Here is a 19,938-nt window from a genome sequence, read left to right on the forward strand (position 1 = left end):
CGCTGTTGATGTGCTAAAATGAAGTAGGAGCTCAGGATAAATCCTCATGTCCTTGAGGCAATGCCTCCATAAACCACCCTTCAGCAGTCTGGAGAGGTACGTCTGCTTTCCCAGGTTACAGTGCACAGGCAGAATAGGATTCTGGTTGACAAGCTGGTCTGGGTTAAAACTGAGGCCACTTTTCTCTTAATCATTGCTCAAACTTAGTGGGAATTTTCCAAACATCAGGAACAGACTGTTCATTGTTGCAAGGCAGGAAAGAGGTTAGGACAGTGGCAGAGAATCCTTAAGGTCACAAGGGGGTGGAGCATAGAAAACCAAGGAAACCTCAGTCAACAATTTTGGGGACTCCAAGCCAAGGGGAAAAGGGGTTGGGGGAATGTGAAGTGACATGGGTGCATAGTTACACAAGTGGCTTTCCTGGGCCAATTGCAGCAACTGTCCTTGTAGTTTCTTGCCCATGCATTGATCCCTTCAAGGGATGAGAGATTCGGTGTGCAGTCTGCATGTGGGTTTAGGGAGGGAGGAAAAGCCCTGCCCAGGCTGCCTGGGGAAGGAAGGTTCATGGCAGTGCTTGCTTAACTGCAGCTGCTCCACTTCAGGAATCAATCTCAGTCACATTCTCCAAGCCTTTGTTTCCAGCCACTCCCCTCGCTGTGCAATACTGAAGTCTGGATGAATGATGACGGAAAGTGGAGAATTGAATTGGGAAAGGCTAACGGAGGTTCATGTTGGTTAGGCATAGGAAGTGGGAGGGAGAAAGGGACTCCTGTGTCCCGTGAAGGGAAAGGTAGGTGCTGATACGCCGCCCATCCTTGGTCATTACAAGGATGTGTGGACCCCCCTCAAAAGTCCTGTGGCAGGAAGGATCCCAGCACTGGTGAGCAGTCAGCCTTGACACAACCTGCTGTAAATCTTGAGCGACCAGAAGGTTGTGGGTATGGTATCCTACTTCACAAGGGTGAACTTAAGGTTAGTTGGGTCCCATCTGTATAACAGGCCACATAGTCTAGTTTCTCCTAAACAGAATCAAAGCGCTAGGCTCTGGATCCCAAGACAGCAAGGGTCCCAGTTTGTGCTGAGGGCATCAGCTCGAGTGCTAAGTGAGCTCACAGCATCTGGTTTCTCAGGAAGTGGGAGAGCTACACGTCTGCTCTTGGGAAGCATTATTTCTCAAATAAAAAACCTTGTTTCTCAGCAACCATCGTCGCCCCGAGGGTCACAAGTGAAGGGAGGACTCGTCGACCCTCACCCTCCCATCTCACCAAAAAGGACTCTGGAAGAGGCGAGCCGTGCTGCTCCCCGCCCAGCTGCAGCAACCTGCCAGATGGACAATACAGTCCTCAGCCAGGAGATCCGCCTGGAATCCTGGAATCCCTGTTCTTCCTGGTTCCCGGCGCCCAGCCCGCTACTGACATTTCCCTGACCCAGTGCTCTTCCGACCCTCAATGCCCTCCTATAGTCCCCCAACCCAAGAATCTCAGCACATTTGGTCACAGGCGTGGGATCACCCCAGTCCGTGAAAAAGGGGGTTCAGCCTTCAGTGCCAAAATGGGCTGCCCTCTGCATAGTCAAGGCAAGAAAACCTGCATGGAGGCTCAGAGGGTGTTCCTACGATTCTTTGACCTTGACAAACATTACCCTGGCTTCTCTCCCTTTCCCCTTCCTCTCTGAACCTGCCTGTCCCCAGGATGCCTGGCTGGCTCCATGTGCCACCCATTTTTATTTCACTCCCACCAAGCCACCTCCAGTATAATTTTTCACTCTCAACTTCTCATCAGTCTCCTTCCTGCCTTGGTCCTCACTTGAGAGTAGGCATCAAGTCTGAGCTGGAAGTTCAGCTACCCATCTTGTGATGCTCTCAATTCCTTGGAACCTCAAAAGGGGTTCTTCTTTAGCGACAGCAACGCCAGCTTGTGTGAGGCTCTAACCCTGCCACTGTCCTGGGATCCAATCAAGTGCCTCTTCTCTGAGTCTCCCCCAGTCTCTCCCTTGGTACCTTGAGAGATTAGAACCTACCGCCTTAGCATGTATCCCAGGGCCCAGCCAAAGACATAATGAACTCTGAGAAGCGCAAAGTGTTAAAAGAACTAGCATGCACTCCAAAGAAATGAACAAATTTTCATAGCATGTATCTTGATTATACTATAATCAAATCTTGTCAAAATCCATAGAATGACCTTCAGTCCTGCCCCTACCCCAGTAGCCTTTGATCCCCGTTGCTCTCCTAACTCCAGCCTTTCCTCTCCTCCCAACCTCTTCCCTCCCCAGCTCCACTCCAACCTCCCAGCCCCTCCTCCAGACTCCAGTGACTGCTGCAACTTTCTGAGGCTGCCTACTGGACACCAACTCAGACAAGAGCAGTAAGATCAAGGCTCCCCAGTCCCAGCTACATCTACCCCTCCCAAATGCCAGTCTCTGGGGGGACCCACACTGTCACCGTGCACTGTTCCATAGCCTTTTCCCTACTGCCTTATTGAAATCGGGAATCCACCCCTCATAATCAGAACCAGACTTCCCAGCCTTTGCCAAAGGCAAGATGAGCACAGAAAGGATGGAGGGCCTTAAGAGCTGAGGGTACTGGCTGCTTTGAGCAGGCATTGGGCATTGAGCCCTGGGCACTGGCTCCTCAGACAAACACCCCCTCCTTCCCCCCTCCCCCGGTTTTCATCATGGAAAATCTAGTGGGGAGGGAAAGGGAGGGAGAAAGTTTCGGGAAGTGCTCACTGATAGAGAACACTGGGGAAGCTGGGAATGGGAAAAGATTCAGAACTTCTAGAAAGACATCCATTCCCTCTACCTTCCCCTCCAGGGTGGCACAAACTCAAATCAGACCCATGGCCCATTAGCTGACTTCCAGGAAGTTCCTATTCCAGTGCTAAGTCCAGACACTGCAAAAGAAGGGAATAAGTTTAGACCACAGAATGAACTTCCACGTTCATTGGAAAGCCTGGGACTAGAGTTGTGAGGAAGACTTTTTAACGGAAATCTCCTAGGCAGTGGGAGTGACTGTCCAGCTCCAAAGCAGGGCGATGGATCGGCTGACGACCCGCTTGGCCGTGGTGATGGGTGTGGGGGGTTCCTCAGGTATGAGTCCTTTGGGGAGAATAGGTGACACCTGAGAGGTGTCAGAGGACCAGGGAAAGTGTCCAGAGACTTGGAACACAAGTGACACCAAGTCTCTTCATCTGAAGCTAGTGCCCCCGTGGGTAGGTGGCACTAGCCCCCCAGGGCCCAATCTCAAATACACTCCTGTGGAGGGCCCGGCTGAGAGAAGCCAAGGCAGTTCTCTGTACTCTGTTTCCAGTGCCTTCTGGACCTCTGTCCACCTTTTCTTCTGAGTCTGTCTGGCTCGTGTGGCTCTTTTGGCCTGTGTCCCGCTGGGTCACTCCCCATCTCTGAGATTTTCCTGTCCCTGTGTCCTTGGTGTCCACCTTCCTGAAAATCTCTCCCCATCTGTCTCTTTCCGTCTGCGAGTCTCGGCGTCTCCGCGCTCCTTCTTCCTCTCAGCTCTTTATGAGCGGGGTTCGCAGAAGAAGGTGGGGAGAGAAGAGAGAGAGGAGGAGGGCGAGGGGCGGGAGCGGGCGGAAGGTGGGGATTGGAGCGGGGCAGGAGGGAGGGGAACAGCGCCGGAGGGAGGAGAGTGCGGCGCGGGAGCGGCGGGGCGGGAGGGAGCCCAGGAGCGCGGCGCCCGCTCCCGCCTCCAGCGCCTCCCGCGCGGCCGCTCGGCGCGGGCCCGGCTAGGATGGGCTGGCTCGGGGGCTCCCCCTGCTGCTGCCCCGCCCCGCCGCGCCCCCGCCCCGCCGGGCGCCCCCCGCAGGTGAGTGGCCGCGCCGCGCGGAGCGGGAGGGCGGCGGCTTGTGCGTCACGGCCGGGGAGCAGTGCCGGGGGCGGTCGCCAGGGGGCGCGGGGCCGCCGGGGCTCCAGGGGAAGCGGGCGGGCGCCGGGCTGGGGTCGGTGATCGGAAATCTGGCGGGCCGCGGCGCACGGAGACGGCTGGCTGCCGGGAAGGGGGCCGGGGGCGGGGCGCAGGCCGCGGTCACACTCGAGTTGGGGCCGTCACGCCTTCGCCCGCCCTCGTGCGCACACGCCGCCTAGGCACGGTGCTGCTCCTTCCCGCCACGCACCCGCGCGCGCCCCGCACCGGACGCCGCTCTTCGAGTACAGTGGGGCACGTTCTTCCACATGCAGGCCCTGTAGCCAGGCGGGAACTGGCGGCCGCGCGCGGGCACTGGCCTGGGAGTGCGTCTGAGTGTTTTCCGTTTCTACTTCACATCTGGGGAAACTGAGGCAGAAAGCGGGAACAGATGAGGCTGATTTGACTTTCCAGCCCACTCGTCGGCCCCCTTATGCTGCTACTCTCAATTCTCCAGCTCCCTCTGGGCACACCCATGTACCCCGCCTTCCTCCCTCTCTCCTTCGCTGGGCCTCACCCCTCCTCCGTGGCGGCCGCGCTCCCAGCCTCTCATCCAACCACAGCTATTTCCAGGAAGGGGGAGTGTGGGTGGAGGGGTTTCTCCAAACAAACCCAAGGCTTCGGAGTATGAGGGGGCCAGCCTGGGGGAGAGGCTGACAGGCTCTGGAATGTTCCAGGCAGAAGAAGGGCGAGGGTCCTTGGGGGTCTGGCCATGCCTTCCCGTCCCTGCCCCAGTGAGCTCGTTTTCCTCCCAGCACCGCTGAGGGATCAGCACTCTTGTCTCCATCTTCCCTCAGAGGTGTCCCAAAGGGTTGGGAGGGTCTCAAAGCCATGCTTCCCTGGCCACCCAACACCCGGGTTAGTGAGCCTCCCAGAAGAGTGAGGGTCAGAGGATGAGGGCGACTGCTAGGTGAGGGGAATTTCAGCCCCTCTGGAGGCAGCAGGAGTAGAAAGAAGCATCTGGAGGGGTCCAGGTCAGGCTATGTACAATAGGAACAGAGAAAGGCCACCCAACCTACCACAGTGCTCCTCCTCCCCCAGCAGGGCTGGGGACTGGACACCAGGCCCAGTTGCCCACACTGGCCAGGGGCCTGGAATGTCCTGGGACCCAGCCAGAGCTGGTGGGTTGGGAGTGGGTTGCAGAGCCAGTGCCCCTCTCCAGTTACAGGCGAGGGGCCCAAGCTTTTTCACACAGATGCCTCCCAAGGTACCCTGGGGACAGACTTCCTGACCTGCTAGGAGAATTAGACCGTCAAGGGAGAAGCCCTGGCAGGTCCAGGGAAGACGGCTCATCCCAGAGAAGGCAGGGCACGAGGGAGGGAGAGGGAAGTCTAAGGACCTGGTGGGAGATGCCAGAGCTGGGGGAGTTGCCTGAGCTCTGGGACATTCAGTAAATACCATGCAAATGAGGGAGGCATATTTGCACATTGTTTCAAGTGACAGCTCTTGCTGGTCCAAGGGGCTGCTGTCCAAGGCTTGGGGCTGAGGACCCCCAGCCCATTAACCCCTTAAATTTTCGGAAGATTCCTACCCCCCTTTCCAAGGCCCCAATCCACCTCCTCCTTCCCTTGACTCCCGGGACAGGAAGTTGGCCATGTTCCCAGGAGGGAGGCAGGAGGCCCATAGAGGGGGGTGGAGTATGTGTTGGGAGGGGGGCCTCCTGTCCAGTCCTCAGGTCCTGGGACAGCTGCTGAGGAAGGAGAGCAGAGACAGGAGAGCCATGAAGGTAGTATTCAGGCTTTGGGGGAGGAGGGCGGCCCTAGGGCCTGAGGTGGAGGGCCTAAGTGGCCGGCTCCAAAGAGGGGCTAAGGGTCTAAGAGGTCAAGCAGAAACAAGCCCAGGGAATGAGTGAGGAGGGGAATGTGTCAGGAGCAGAGCAGCTGCAGGCTCTCAGGAGAAGGGCCTCAAATGTCTTGGGCTGTGGCAGGAGAATGGATCACTCCTGTGGGCAAAGCAGTTTTCTGGCTGCAATTTGCCTTCCAGTGTGAATGGGGAGAGGGGGAAGATGGGCATGTTTTCCTTTCCTTACTTTCAGAACCAGTGAAACTGAGGCAGGACACTGGCCCTCTGTCCGATTTTCCCTGACCCTCAGGATGCACTCCCAGTCCTGGGCTGGCTGGCGTAGTGAGTCCCAGCTCCCCTCCCTCCCCACTAGAAATCCCCAGAGAGCCTACTGGTTCAGACTGGGAGGCTGGTCTGGCCAGGACACGGTGTTCCCCACTGGTCCCTGAGCCCTGCCCTGAGCCCTCAGTTCCCACCCTGCCCCCATGCTGTCCCGCCCTACCGGGGGCTGGATCTCAGGATCCCAGCAGATCCTGGATGGGGTGGCTCCTGGGGCCTGGGGCAGCCCCAGAGCAGGGCTGCGGGGTCAGAGGATCCTGGGCTGACACTCCCAGCAGGGTAGATCCTGGGAATCTGATCTCCTGGCCTCCGCCACATCCTCCCCCCACTTCCTGGAGCAGCGACCTGCCCCCTTCCCGCCTGTACTCCCCTCCGCTTCCAGGGCTGGGCTTCTCCTCACACCAGCCAGACAGCCTACCCTCCACCCAGGGGAAGCGGCTGCCTCCGCCAGGCCGCTTCCAGGAAGCCCCGGGCCAGGCCCCAGCATTGTTCGGGCCCCGCGGCCGGCACCCCAGCCAGCCGGACACCATGAAGTCCAGCGGCCCCGTGGAGAGGCTGCTCAGAGCCCTGGGGAGGAGGGACAGCAGCCGGGCCACCAGCAGGGTAGGAGTGCCCACCAGCTGGGCAGAGGCGGGGCAGGGGTGGAGGTGGGGAAGGGGGCCAGGACACAGGCCAGACCCTCCGCCTCAGCCTTCTCCCTTTGCCCTACATCCCCTCATTACTCTGCCTCTTTGGGGTGGCCAAGGCTGTGGTATGCACCGCAGAAGTTTGGGTTTGAGCAGAACCTGGGGTCTGTTTTGGCTCTTCTATCACCTCCCTGCCCTAGCCCACACCAACCCTGGGGGTCCTGGTCCCCTACACCTACGTCCAGGTATATTTCATCGTAGGACCTTCTGGGTACCATCCTGGGAACCCCAGAGCAGGGCTAAGAGATCAGGCATCTTCCCTGAGCCAAGATGTTTGGGGAAAATGAGGGGCTGGGGTGGTGAAGGAAGGGAGGGAGGTGGCCAGGTCACAGGAGTGCCTTAGACACTGGGGGGTTGCTTTCACTGACATCATCTGTGTATGCCATTTATGCTAGATGTACCCAAGTGTCCTAGTGGGTCCAGCACAGGCGAGTTCAGTTGCTGGCTTAATCTAGCTGCATCAGGGACACAGCCAAGAGACCAGAGGTGCTGCCTGGGTTCCCAGGCTGGGGGGCCTGGAGGCCCCATCACTCCCTTTTTTTACTTGCTTAGGCTTACCCCAAAAGCAGCAGCTCAGGGCAACATGAGACAATACTATAAAAGGGGGATGGGGCAGGGACTTGAACTTCAGAGGTGGAGAAAAATGGGTAGAAGAGAGGAGGCAAGGAAGCAAAAATGGTCCCCAGACAGGATGGAAAGAGTGAATCACAGTGAGAGTCATGGGACCCCGTGAGGTAGGCCTGGGCCTTCAGGGGGCATCCCAGCCTCCTGCCTCACTGCACCTCTGGGTGGGGAGGGGCCCGGCCCAACATCTGGTCCACCCCACTACTCCATTCAATGCTGGAATCCCCACTTGAATGTCCTCAAATGACAGGCTGCTCGCTACATCCAGAAGTAGCAAGACAGCTAAATATTTTCTCCAATGTCATGCCTCTGTATGCCTCTCCCTCCAGCATTACCACCCACCTCCTTACACAACTGCTGCCTGCCGCCTCAGTGCACAATGAGTAAACATGTTGTTCTTGGGGGTGGGGGTGGGGGTGAGGAAGGCATGTCAGCTGCCTAGAGCAGGAGCAGGAGCCAGGGGATCAGGACTGACTGAGGCCACTCCCATCAGTCAGTCTGGGTGCTGTGACTGACAGCCTACATTCTTGTCTGGACCCCCTGCTGTTCATTCTGCACCTGGGCCTCCATCTGAGGAGTGCAAAATTGAAGGAGAAACAGGGGCCCTCATAGAGGAGAATCAGAGAGTACCCCCCCACACCAGGAGGAAAGCTCTTGTGTTTGGGGTGGCAGTGACCACAAGGGTATCACACACCAGAGCCACGTGAGGGGCCTAACTGAGCCCTTGGGGAGGAGCTGACCCAGGGAGGGTGACGCAAGAGGCCAGATTCCGTGCACTGTCGAGGACAGCCCCCACAACTGGCCGGAAACAGCAGTGGCCAAGTGTCCCACGGGTTTGGGGACATTAATCATTTGGGGACTTTAATCAGGATGGAGGAAGAAAGGAACCACTGCAGTGCTAAGGCGCTGGCCCAGTCTCCAGATGGGCCCGCTGGGAACAGATACCTCTGTCTGAGTCTCTGCCCCTCCGCCCCTACCTAGCCTAGGAAAGCCGAGCCACATAGCTTCCGGGAGAAGGTTTTCCGGAAGAAACCACCAGTCTGTGCAGTGTGTAAGGTGACCATCGATGGGACAGGCGTCTCGTGCAGAGGTGAGACACCCTGTTCTGGGACTCCGAGAGCCTCTGCCCAGCACCACTGTGTTGCACAACTCCAGACGCACGGAACAGAAACCGTAATGTGCATGCTGCCCCTGGACTAGGCAATGTGGGAGCCAAGAGGCAGCTGCCTCCCCTCCAAACAGCTCTTGCTCCCCCTGTCAAACGCCCCAGCAACCCAGGAGATCCAGTACTTTCCAATGCCTTCCCTCCCTCCCTTCCTTCGTCCTCACCCCCACCCACTCTAGAACATTACCCTGCCTCCCTCCTGTCCTGGCCTGGGTAGTAGTACCCCACTGCCATTCTCTGACCCTGCTCCCCTACCCCATCTCAATACAGCTAGAGTCCTAGAAGTCCCAGGGTCTGGTTCCAGGGCCTGGGAGATGGGAGAGGGCCACCCTTCCACTGTCCCAGTAGGCCCCTGCTAACCCCTCCTCCCCCTATCCCTCTCTAGTCTGCAAGGTGGCCACGCACAGAAAATGTGAAGCAAAGGTGGGTACCTGGTGGGGGGAGGTGGACTGGGGTCCCTTCCTCCTCTGAAACCCAGGGAACCCCTGGGAACCCCTGCTGGGATAGGAGAGGGTGCTGTACTGGGCCCTTTAAGAACCACCCTACTCCACCCCCTGGAGGGTTGGCCCAGGCGTGTGGACAGTGAGACAGCGACAGCGTTTGTCTTGGTGCTGTGCCCAGGCTGCAGCTGGCGAGAGAGGGTGGGGGTGGGGAAGAGGAGGAGAATGAGGAGGAGGAAGGGTGGGGTGGGTAGATGGGGGAGCAGGATTTCAGAGACTGGGCAGCCGGATGGGCTGTGCCTTCCCTCTGGGGAAGGGGCCTCAGGATGCTTGGGTGGGTCTTATCCTGGGCCCTGGAGAGGCTGGGCAGAAGGTACAAACTATACATAGCACCCACTGTCCACGGGGGACCTGAGACAGCCCCATCTCTGAAGAGGTCCCCTGGTCCCCCTCCTGCAATGTGGGGGTTCCCAGGGCCTTGGAGCTGGCTTTGGGGAGCTGTGTGCCCAGGGGCGGGGTCTCCCGGTGAAAGAGGCCAGTGTCCGTCCCTGGCCATAGCCTGCCTGCATGGCTCTATATATAACTCCTGCCCTGTAGCTGGATGAATGGGGGTCTGTGTGGGTACGGGGCTGGGAGCCAAGAGCAACAAATGGGGGGCATGGGGGGGTGGGGGACCGAGAGGCCAGAGGGGTGGCTCCCTTAAATAGAGGAACCTCAGCTGGAGCCTGTGCCCATCTCCTGACAACCCCTCCACCTTCTTGCTGAAGCTAAGGGGTGGCCCCATCCTTAAGCCCAGGAGAGCCCATTTCACCAGGAGCTTAGCCCCTCACTCCGGTCTCCTTCCAGGTGACTTCATCCTGTCAGGCCTTGCCTCCTGCAGAGCTGGTGAGTGTGCTCTGGGATGGGGCGAGGGAGGCAGGGAACCTGGCTGAGGTGTCCAAAGGTCTGGGAGGGGACCCCCAGGAGGTTCCCTGGAATGGACTGCAGTCATATTGGTCATCCGGAAGGAGGGAAAAAAGGTCTGAGCCCTTTGCTCTTCTTGTCCTCTGGGCTAGCTGGGGGCTAAGACTCTTCTTTCCTTGCCCAGCACGTCCCTCACAGAGACACTGGCAGGCCATCTGCACGATCCCAGGCTCAGACTGGCCCGTGCCCCTGCCCTAACCACTCCCCTTTCCTCCCCCATCTCCCTCTAGCGGAGAAACACGGCCCCTGTGCGGCGCATAGAGCACCTGGTAAGGTGATGCTGGAGGGGGGATGGCAGCGGGGAGCTCTGGGATTAAGGACCTAGGTCCCTTCTGAGGACAGAAGTGCATGGAGCTCTGGAGTAGGGGTCCTAGAGAGGGAGGGAGCATCCAAAGAGATGCGCAGCCCATCGTCTCACCCACCAGGGATCCACCAAGTCTCTGAGCCACTCAAAGCAGCGCAGCACTCTGCCCAGGTAAGTGAGGGCGCCGGGGGTGGTCCCTCAGGGGCCCTTTCTGCTGTCCCCACACCTCAGCCCAGGACAGTGCCCTCCAACAAAGTCCTCCGGGACAGTCCCCCCACCCCCCGCCCCAGCGATCCCACCCACCCTCAGGATCCACGAGGCTTCACCTGCTGTCGACCAGACACCCTCCCACCACAAGAGCCCCCTCCAGGATCCCGCCCCTCCGTTCCTTACGTAGGCTTCGCCCCTTTCCAGGAGCTTCAGTTTGGACCCGCTCATGGAGCGCCGCTGGGACCTGGACCTCACCTACGTGACTGAGCGGATCCTGGCTGCCGCCTTCCCTGCGCGGCCCGAAGAGCAGCGACACCGGGGCCACCTGCGCGAGCTGGCTCACGTGCTGCAGTCCAAGCACCGCGACAAGTACCTGGTGAGGGGCGGGGGCCTGCCGCAGTCAGCCAATAAGAGGGCTGGAAGGTCCGGCGGAGCCCGGCTGCACCCTGACGTTAGACCCTCGGAGGCGGGGCTGGGGGCGGGGCTCCGAGGCTCTGGAACCGACCTGGAGCCTAGACGAGCCGGTCTTCACCGCTGGGCAGGGCCTTAGCAACCTCCTCGTTTTGGAAAAAGACTCAGGATTACTGCGGGTGACACCACCTCCACGCATCACCAGCCTTGCTTTCTGAGATTACTTCCGTCTAAAGCACGCGGTTTTTCTTGCAGCTCTTCAACCTTTCAGAGAAAAGACATGACCTGACCCGCCTAAACCCCAAGGTAGGAGGGGATTAAAGCCATTAAATCAAATCACCGCCACCCCAGAAGCCCCCAGCCTCCTTTTTATTAATAGTAGCAATTGGCATCTACTTCACTCTGAAGCACTTTCCCATGTGGCATATACTTCAGACACCCCAAAGCACGGTGCAGCAGCTATCAACACACTGTACGAGGGAGAAAGGTGTTGAGGCTGTGGTGGACAGCCAACAAGCTGACCTTGCCCCAGATCCCTAACCCATCTCTCTTCACTCGTGGCCTCCACCGCCCCCACCCACCCCGGTCCACGCCTGCACTCCCCTTCCCCAGGTCCAGGACTTTGGCTGGCCTGAACTGCATGCGCCTCCCCTGGACAAGCTGTGCTCCATCTGCAAAGCCATGGAGACCTGGCTCAGTGCTGACCCCCAGCACGTGGTTGTACTGTACTGCAAGGTGGGCTGGGCTGTGGGGTTTGCAGGCTGGGAGGCCCTCCCCGTAAGGCCCCAGCAGACCTCAATCCCTGTCTCTATCCTCAGGGGAGCAAGAGTAAGCTCGGGGTCATCGTCTCTGCGTACATGCACTACAGCAAGATCTCTGCAGGGTGAGGCTCTCTCGCGCCCGAGTGTCCCCTTCCCCAATGGTCCTTCCTCCAGCTGGTCTTTGAGGAGCCCATCTCCCATGAAGCCCACCTCTGTGTTCAGAGAGCCATCTACTATAAACTTGACATTACCACCTCCTTTTCCTCACTTGTATTTCACCACCGTTCTGTAGTAGATACTCTGTAGTAGTTTCCTGGGGCTGCTGTAACAAAGTGCCACAAACTAAAGTGGCTTAAGACAACAGAAATGTATTGTCTCAGTTCTGGAGGCTAGAAATCTACAATCGATGTATCAGCAGGCCACACTCCCTCTGAGACTCTGGGTAGAAGCCTTCCTTGCCTCTTCCTAGCTTCTGGTGGTGCTCTTTGGCTTGCAGCTGTGTCACTCCAATCTCTACCTCCGTCATCACATGGCTTTCTTCCTGTCTGTGTGTCTGTGTCTCTTCTCTTCTTCTAAGGACACCGATCATATTGGATTAAGGGCTCACCCTACTCCAGTATGACATCTTAACTAATTACATCTGCAACGACCCTATTTCCAAATAAGGTCACATTCTGAGGTACATGTATTTTTTGGGGGGACACAATTCAACCCATAACGTGGTCTTATTGCCCCATTTTACAGATGAGGAAACTAAAGCTCAGGAAACAATTGCCTGAGGTCCAACAACTAGTAAAGTAACTGTACATGGGGTTTCTAGTTCTCTTTACCACCACTCTAGGCTTCCTGTAGACTTGGGGGGGGGTCACCTCTCTCTCCCCTCCCCTGGGGCGTAGGAGTGGGAGAGCAGGAAGGAGACCCGCTCATCATCCCCCACACTAATGCTGCTCTCCCCAGGGCAGACCAGGCACTGGCTACTCTTACCATGCGGAAGTTCTGCGAGGACAAGGTGGCCGCAGAGCTGCAGCCCTCCCAGCGCCGGTGAGCAGCTTGGCTGGGGATGAACCAGAAGAGCAGCTCCCTCCATGGCCACCAAGGCCAAGTTTTTCTCATTCACATAGCACGCTTTAATGGTGCACGTTCAGTGTGCCAGGCCAAGTGCTGAGAATTCAGGACAAACGAGGTCCCTGCTCTCATGGAGTTTCCATTCTAGTGGACTATAAGGCCATAAATAGACAAGACCATTTTGGATGATGACAAGTGCTATGAATAAAATAAAGCTGAGTCGTATGACAAAGAAAGACAGTCAGGACCTGCCTCTATGACACGAGGCAAAGCTCTGGGGGAAGATCATTCTAGGCAAAGGGGGCAGCAAGTACAAAACCTTTGAGGCAGCAAGAAGGATTGAACTTAGAGGCAAGGAAGAACTTTCTGGTAGCTGGAATGGAAGGAAGTACTGAGACGTGCAGGCCTTCCAAGGGTGCACAGTTGAGATGAGACAAGGGGACCTCCAGAGGAAGGGGCTTATGTTGTCCTCCACCTCCGCCACCAGATACATCAGCTACTTCAGCGGTCTGCTGTCTGGCTCCATCAGAATGAACAGCAGCCCTCTCTTCCTACACTATGTGCTCGTGCCTATGCTGCCAGCCTTTGAACCGGGCACAGGTGAGTCCACTTGGGAGGTAGTGGGGTTCTGACTAGTGGGGTTCTGCCCCTCACCCCCTCCACTCTGCATCCCTCACGTACCTTCTTTCTCCTCCAGGCTTCCAGCCCTTCCTTAAGATCTATCAATCCATGCAGCTCGTCTACACATCTGGAATCTAGTGAGTGCTGTGTTCCCAGGCCGCTGCTCCCTGGAGTCTTATTTCTTCAGCCTCCCCAGACACCTGGGCCTCCAGCTCCAGCCACTGTACCTGAAAACTATACCACCACAGAATACCATTTTACAGATGGGGAAGCTGAGGCTCAGCTAAAGGTCTCCCACTCTGGGCTCAGACTCCCATCTCTCGACTCCCTTCTGACTCGTCACAGCCACCCCTGAGCCTGAGGACCTCTGATTCAGCTGTGCTTTCTCCTCTCTTCCATAGTCACATTGCAGGCCCAGGTCCCCAGCAGCTTTACATCAGCCTGGAGCCAGCCCTCCTCCTCAAAGGCGACGTCATGGTGAGAGGGCCTTGGCAACAAGGGGAGTCTGGGGAATGGGCCAAGGGGTGGTGGTATCTCCTGCCAGCCGCACAATCTCTGGTGAATCATGAATTCAATCCAGATTGAGGGTGAGAAGGGAGGCCCCTCGATAAGGGTCACCTTGAGGTTGAGGTTGAGGCAGGGCAGAGCTTTGGCCAAGCAGGGATCGGGGTGGAAGCACAGAGGTATAAGCAGATGTGAGGGCGTGAGGGCCTGACCCCCGTCTCCCTCACCTAGGTGACATGCTATCACAAGGGTGGCCGGGGAACAGACCGGACCCTTGTATTCCGAGTCCAGTTCCACACGTGCACCATCCACGGATCACGGCTCACCTTTCCCAAAGACCAGCTGGATGAAGCCTGGACTGGTACGTTAGAGACAAGGGGGGTGGGGGCTGGACCCCAGGTGAGGGCGGGCAGGAGGGGTGCCTGGCTCCTCACGGCCCACTCCTCACAGATGAGAGGTTCCCTTTCCAAGCCTCGGTGGAATTCATCTTCTCCTCCAGCCCTGAGAAGATCAAAGGTAAGAGCCGGGCCTGGGCTTGGTGCTGAAGGCTGCCTTTCTGCTCCTTACCACCGGGTCTTCCACAGGAAACACCCCACGGAACGACCCCTCCGTCACTGTTGACTACAACACCGCAGAGCCCGCTGTGCGCTGGGACTCCTACGAGAACTTCAACCAGCGGCACGAGGACAGTGTGGATGGTGTGTGGCAGTGGCGGGGTGGGAGGGAGAGGGTTGGGGGCACAATCCTTCCTCCCCAGGCAGATCCCCCTCCCGAGACACAAGCCCCGAGCTGGACTCTCCAGCATTGTCCCCTCTCGTTAACTCTCACTCTCTTTTCCCTGCCCGCCCGCCCTCCCTGGTCCTCTCTCCCTTCAGGCGCCCTGACCCACACCTGTGGCCCCGTAGATGGCAGTCCTTATGCCCAGGTGCAGCGGGCCCCCCGCCAGACCCCACCAGCACCTTCTCCAGAGCCGCCCCCACCCCCGCTGCTGTCCATCAGCAGCGACTCTGGCCATTCCTCCACGCTGACCACGGAGCCAGCTGCAGAGTCCCCAGGCCGGCCACCCCCAACGGCTGCTGAGCGTCAGGAGCTAGACCGCCTCCTGGGAGGCTGTGGAGTGGGCAGCGGGGGCCGGGGCGCTGGGCGTGAGACGGCCATCCTGGATGACGAAGAGCAGCCCCCTGTGGGAGGAGGCGCCCATCTCGGAACGTATTCAGGCCACAAACCTGCCCTCAGCCGCCACTGCTCCTGCCGCCAGGGCTACCGGGAACCCTTTGCGGTCCCCAATGGGGGATACTACCGGCCCGAGGGAACCCTGGAGAGGCGGCGGCTGGCCTATGGGGGCTACGAGGGGCCTGCCCAGGTCTATGCCGAGGCCTCCGTGGAGAAGAGGCGCCTCTGCCGATCGCTGTCCGAGGGCCCATACCCCTATCCCCCTGAGCCAGGGAAACCGGCCAGTGGGGACTTCGGCTACCGCTCCCCAGGCTACCGGGAGGTGGTGATCCTGGAGGACCCTGGGCTGCCTGCCCTATGCCCCTGCCCTGCCTGTGAGGACAAGCTGGCGCTGCCCACAACAGCCCTGTATGGGCTTCGACTGGAGAGGGAGGCTGGAGAGGGGTGGGCAAGCGAGGCCAGCAAGTCTCTCCTGCACCCAGTGCGGCCTGGGCACCCATTGCCCCTGCTGGTGCCTGCCTGCGGGCATCACCATGCCCCAATGCCTGACTACAGCTGCCTGAAGCCACCCAAGGCAGGCGAGGAAGGGCACGAGGGCTGCTCCTACGCCTTGTGCCCTGAAGGCAGGTATGGGCATCCAGGCTACCCTGCCCTGGTGACATACGGCTATGGAGGAGCAGTTCCCAGTTATTGCCCAGCATACGGCCGGGTGCCTCACAGCTGTGGGTCTCCAAGCGAGGGCAGAGGGTATCCCAGCCCTGGTGCCCACTCCCCACGGGCTGGCTCCATTTCCCCGGGCAGCCCGCCCTACCCATCATCCAGAAAGCTGAGCTACGAGATTCCTGCAGAGGAGGGAGGGGACAGGTATCCACTGCCTGGGCACCTGGCTCCAGCAGGACCCTTGACATCTGCAGGTGAGCGGCCCTGGGGTGGGGAGTGCCCAGGGCAGAGGAGGGTTCTGGAAGACGGTTGGGAAGGCACAGAGTGAGAAAGAGCTAAGCCAGACAGAAGGCCTGTTTCTGGCTCAGCCTCTCCTCTCCCCTTCTCTGCAGAGTCACCTGAGCCAGGGTCCTGGAGGGAGGGCCCCAGTGGGCACAGTACCCTGCCGCGGTCTCCCCGAGATGCCCAGTGCAGTGCCTCCTCCGAGTTGTCTGCTCCCTCCACACCCCTGCACACCAGCAGCCCAGTCCAGACCAAGGAAAGGTAGGCAGGTGTCTCCTTGTCCAAATAGACGGTAAAGGCTTGGGGTGGGGGCAGCTTCCAACAGGGGCTCGGAGGCCCTGCTGACCACCTGCCCTCCCTCCTCCACAGTACCCGACAGCAGGACACCAGGTCCCCCACCTTGGTGCCCACTCAGAGATTGAGTCCTGGCGAAGCCTTGTCACCTGTATCCCAGGGAGGCGCTGAAAAGTCTCCTGAGCTGCCAGCAAGAAGTGGGCTTGAGCCTCCAGCTTCTAGTCCTTTCTCCCCGACTTCCCCCCGCAGTTCACCCAACGACTGGCCTCAGGAGAGGAACCCAGGGGGCCGCACAGACAGTGCCAGTCCAAGGGGCCCTGTGCCCACCACGCTGCCTGGCCTCCGCCATGCCCCTTGGCAGGGCCTTCGAGACCCCCCAGATAGCCCGGATGGGTCCCCTCTTACCCCTGTGCCTTCCCAGATGCCCTGGCTTATGGCCAGCCCAGAGCCGCCTCAGAGCTCGCCCACTCCTGCCTTCCCCCTGGCGGCATCCTATGACATCAATGGCCCCACCCAGCCCCCACTTCCTGAGAAACGCCACCTGCCAGGGCCTGGGCAACAGCCAGGCCACTGGGGCCCAGAGCAGGCATCACCACCAGCCAGAGGCACCAGTCACCATGTCACCTTTGCACCTCAGCTCCTGGATAACAACCCCCAGTCTTCAGGTATAAAGGCCTTAGGGGAGTGAGGGGAGGTGGGGCCACCTTGGAAGAACCCTTTTTCCCAGGGAAGGGCGTGGTGTGGGACCCAAGGAGCCCTAGGGCCGAGCTCAGTCCTTTGCTGTCCTAGAGCCCCCCATGCAAGAGAGCCAGAGCAACGTCAAGTTTGTCCAGGATACGTCTAAGTTCTGGTACAAGCCAAACCTGTCCCGTGAGCAAGGTGAGGAGCCCGCCCACCCCACACCTCTCGCTCGCTAGGGCTCTGGGCCTTGGACCATCCAGCCCAGCCATCCAGTTGACACCCTTGCTGTCTCCTCCCCATCTCAGCCTTTACTCTGGGCTGAGCCTCGCACGAGCAGGTGATCCTGGGCTTTGGGCCCGTGGCGGTTTGACTCGATGTTGTCCATGCCCTGTTAACACTAAAGTTCTGTACTCAGATGCCCAACACTGCCACGGGTGTTAGGGCAAGAGGCCTGGGGGGCTGGCTCGCAGAGCAGTGGGCTACATGGGGCTCGGGCAGCCACTGAAAACTTCTCCTCCTGCTCTCCCAGCCATTGCCCTGCTGAAGGACAAGGACCCTGGGGCTTTCCTGATCAGGGACAGTCATTCATTCCAAGGAGCCTACGGGCTGGCCCTCAAGGTGGCTACGCCCCCACCCAGCGCCCAGCCCTGGAAAGGTACTGAATGCCCGAACCTAAGGGAGAGGGGAAGTGGAGTGGGACAGCTTCACAGGCAAGACAAGGAGGTCAGCCATGCCACTTGGTGGGGAGCCACGGAAGTGACTCTCCTGCTCCGGAAAGAACCCCAGCAGGGGAGAAGACGGGAACCTGGAATCTGATAAAGCCTTTCTCTCCTCTCCTGGCCTCTTAGGAGACCCTTTGGAACAGCTGGTCCGCCATTTTCTCATCGAGACTGGGCCCAAAGGGGTGAAAATCAAGGGCTGTCCCAGTGAGCCCTACTTTGGTGAGCAGCAGGGGCCAGGGAGGGTACACTAGGTTGGTTTAGGGAGGCGAAGAGTGAAGGGAAAGATGGAGCGTTCTGTGGGCCCCTCAGGACGCTCTCACTTCCCACCGCAGGCAGCCTCTCGGCCCTGGTCTCCCAGCACTCCATCTCCCCTCTGTCCCTGCCCTGCTGCCTGCGCATCCCAAGCAAAGGTAGGAGTTTCGTCATCTGTCCTCCCACCGCTCCCACCCGCCGCAGCCAAAGGCAGAATCTGGGATCCTGTCTCCCAGCCTGCCTTCCCTTAGGGAGGGCCGCTCCCTGCTGACCTGCGCTGACGGCCCTCATTTCCCTCAGATCCTCTGGAGGAGACCCCGGAGACCCCAGTGCCCGCCAACATGAGCACAGCAGCAGACCTCCTGCGTCAGGGTGCCGGTAGGGCCTCCCCCACCACCCCTCGCTCTCCCTGAGCTCTAAGGGGGGTACTGCACATACAGGCATGGGGCGCTGACAGAGGCGGGGGAGCCTGATATTTGTAGTGTGGGAAATGAGTCCTCAGCCCAGGTTGTCTAACGCACATGAGAATCCTGGAGAGGGGACTTGTTAGAATGCAGATTCTCAGGCCTTTCCCCAGCATTTCTGACTATAGATCTGGGGTCATAGAATCTGCATTTAACTGATTACCTATGTAATTCTAATGCAGTTTGGGCAGCGCTAGCCAGATAAGGTGCAAGAGCTGCTGGGGCGGGAGAACGGGGAGACAGACGCAGAGGTTGGCAGAGCTGATGATGCCGACACCCCTCTCGCCCACAGCCTGCAGTGTGCTCTACCTGACCTCAGTGGAGACTGAGTCCCTGACGGGCCCCCAGGCGGTCGCCCGGGCCAGCTCTGCGGCTCTGAGTTGCAGCCCCCGCCCCACACCAGCTATTGTCCACTTCAAGGTCTCAGCCCAGGGCATTACACTGACCGACAACCAAAGGAAGTATGTATGCTCAGCCCCCGGGGACCCCCAAGCTTAGTCCTGGGGGCTCCAGTTTCAGGTGTGACCCCCCCACTCCTCTTCACAGGCTCTTCTTTCGCCGCCATTACCCGGTGAACAGCATCACCTTCTCCAGCACTGACCCTCAGGACCGGAGGTGACCTTCCTCCCACCGCCCCCCCATGGTCCCATTTGGCCCCCCAGACCAGTCCCCTGCCCCAGCTCCTCCTCCAGTAGCCATTCTCTGGGGTGCTTTCCTTCACAGTTCTTTTCCTTCTGCAGATGGACCAACCCCGATGGGACCACCTCCAAGTAAGCCTCCCCACGATGCGATGCAATCTCTTTCCTCCACGGAATCCAGGCACCTCCTTCCTCCCCCACTCTAGCTCTGCAGTCCTTGGTGGGAGGGGTGCTGAGCGCCCTCCCCACCCTGCCTTTGTACCCCTAGGATCTTTGGTTTCGTGGCCAAGAAGCCGGGAAGCCCCTGGGAGAATGTGTGTCACCTCTTTGCAGAGCTGGACCCAGATCAGCCTGCAGGCGCCATTGTCACCTTCATAACCAAAGTTCTGCTGGGCCAGAGGAAATGAAGGAAGGCCACACGCTCAGAGCCCACATCAACACTGCGCCCCTCCCAGCACCCCACAGCCCTCACCTCTCCTGGCCTGGCCCCAGGAGACCCAGGAGCCAGCCCCCTCCCTTAGGAACGGGGAGTGGCTATCAGCCTGGGCCACTGCTCTCCTTCCCCACCCCCAGCCTGCTAAGCTAAGTGGACGGGCCATGAGATGACCTCGCACGTGAGCAGATGGCAGAGATGGGTGTGTGAAGGGTGAGGAGGCATCAGCAGTGGAGCTGTGGAGGGGATCAGAACAGCCGCACCTGCAGGAGACCATCAGCCCTGGCGAGGAGCCAGCTCCACCGCTGCGGGTCCCAGCATGGCGGGCAGGGGGGAGGGGGAGGGGGAGCTCCGCACTCCTGCCTCTGCCTTGCCCTCTGAGCAGAGAGATCAGAGTGGGAATCACATGAAAAGGGGGGGAAAGAGTCTATTTTTGTCTAATAATAAAGAATTTCTATAACGTTTAGTCGGAGTTGGAGTCGTGGCCGTGTACAGGAGGCAAAGCCTCATGTCTCCCTGGGGTGTGCCCGTTTCTTGGGGACGTCCCA

The 19,938-nt window shown here is 59.1% G+C and overlaps 1 protein-coding gene across 6 annotated transcripts; it reads left to right on the plus strand.

The window, feature by feature from the left end:
* The first annotated feature begins 3,615 nt into the window (after positions 1-3,615).
* Positions 3,616-19,861, plus strand: TNS2 (tensin 2). Of its 6 annotated transcripts, XM_081060757.1 has the most exons (30): positions 3,616-3,820; positions 6,467-6,640; positions 8,329-8,437; positions 8,898-8,935; positions 9,799-9,837; positions 10,146-10,184; positions 10,341-10,390; positions 10,634-10,805; positions 11,096-11,146; positions 11,453-11,575; positions 11,659-11,723; positions 12,559-12,642; positions 13,154-13,266; positions 13,364-13,424; positions 13,689-13,764; positions 14,023-14,152; positions 14,242-14,307; positions 14,376-14,489; positions 14,667-15,878; positions 16,017-16,167; positions 16,276-16,865; positions 16,990-17,079; positions 17,411-17,536; positions 17,730-17,822; positions 17,936-18,013; positions 18,156-18,233; positions 18,612-18,780; positions 18,866-18,934; positions 19,060-19,089; positions 19,226-19,861. In XM_081060757.1, exons 1-30 carry the CDS (start codon positions 3,746-3,748, stop codon positions 19,362-19,364), a joined length of 4,404 nt encoding a protein of 1,467 aa, XP_080916883.1. In that variant the 5' UTR covers positions 3,616-3,745; the 3' UTR covers positions 19,365-19,861. The 6 variants fall into 6 exon arrangements, with proteins under 6 accessions (XP_080916883.1, XP_080916881.1, XP_080916879.1 ...); XM_081060755.1 differs by lacking the exon at positions 6,467-6,640 and having other exon boundaries at positions 3,617-3,820; XM_081060753.1 differs by lacking the exon at positions 3,616-3,820 and having other exon boundaries at positions 5,567-6,640.
* Positions 19,862-19,938: the final 77 nt, after the last annotated feature.

The sequence above is a fragment of the Rhinolophus hipposideros genome, assembly GCF_964194185.1.
Source record: "Rhinolophus hipposideros genome assembly, chromosome: 9".
NCBI lineage: Eukaryota > Metazoa > Chordata > Mammalia > Chiroptera > Rhinolophidae > Rhinolophus > Rhinolophus hipposideros.

Bases quoted from the DNA above. Each gene is read 5' to 3' on its own strand.
- TNS2 (XM_081060758.1), top strand. From the start codon at position 6,236: ATGGGGTGGCTCCTGGGGCCTGGGGCAGCCCCAGAGCAGGGCTGCGGG. The intron at 13,267-13,363 runs GTGAGTCCACTT...TTTCTCCTCCAG, and splicing joins AGCCTTTGAACCGGGCACAG to GCTTCCAGCCCTTCCTTAAG. The intron at 16,866-16,989 runs GTATAAAGGCCT...TTGCTGTCCTAG, and splicing joins TAACAACCCCCAGTCTTCAG to AGCCCCCCATGCAAGAGAGC.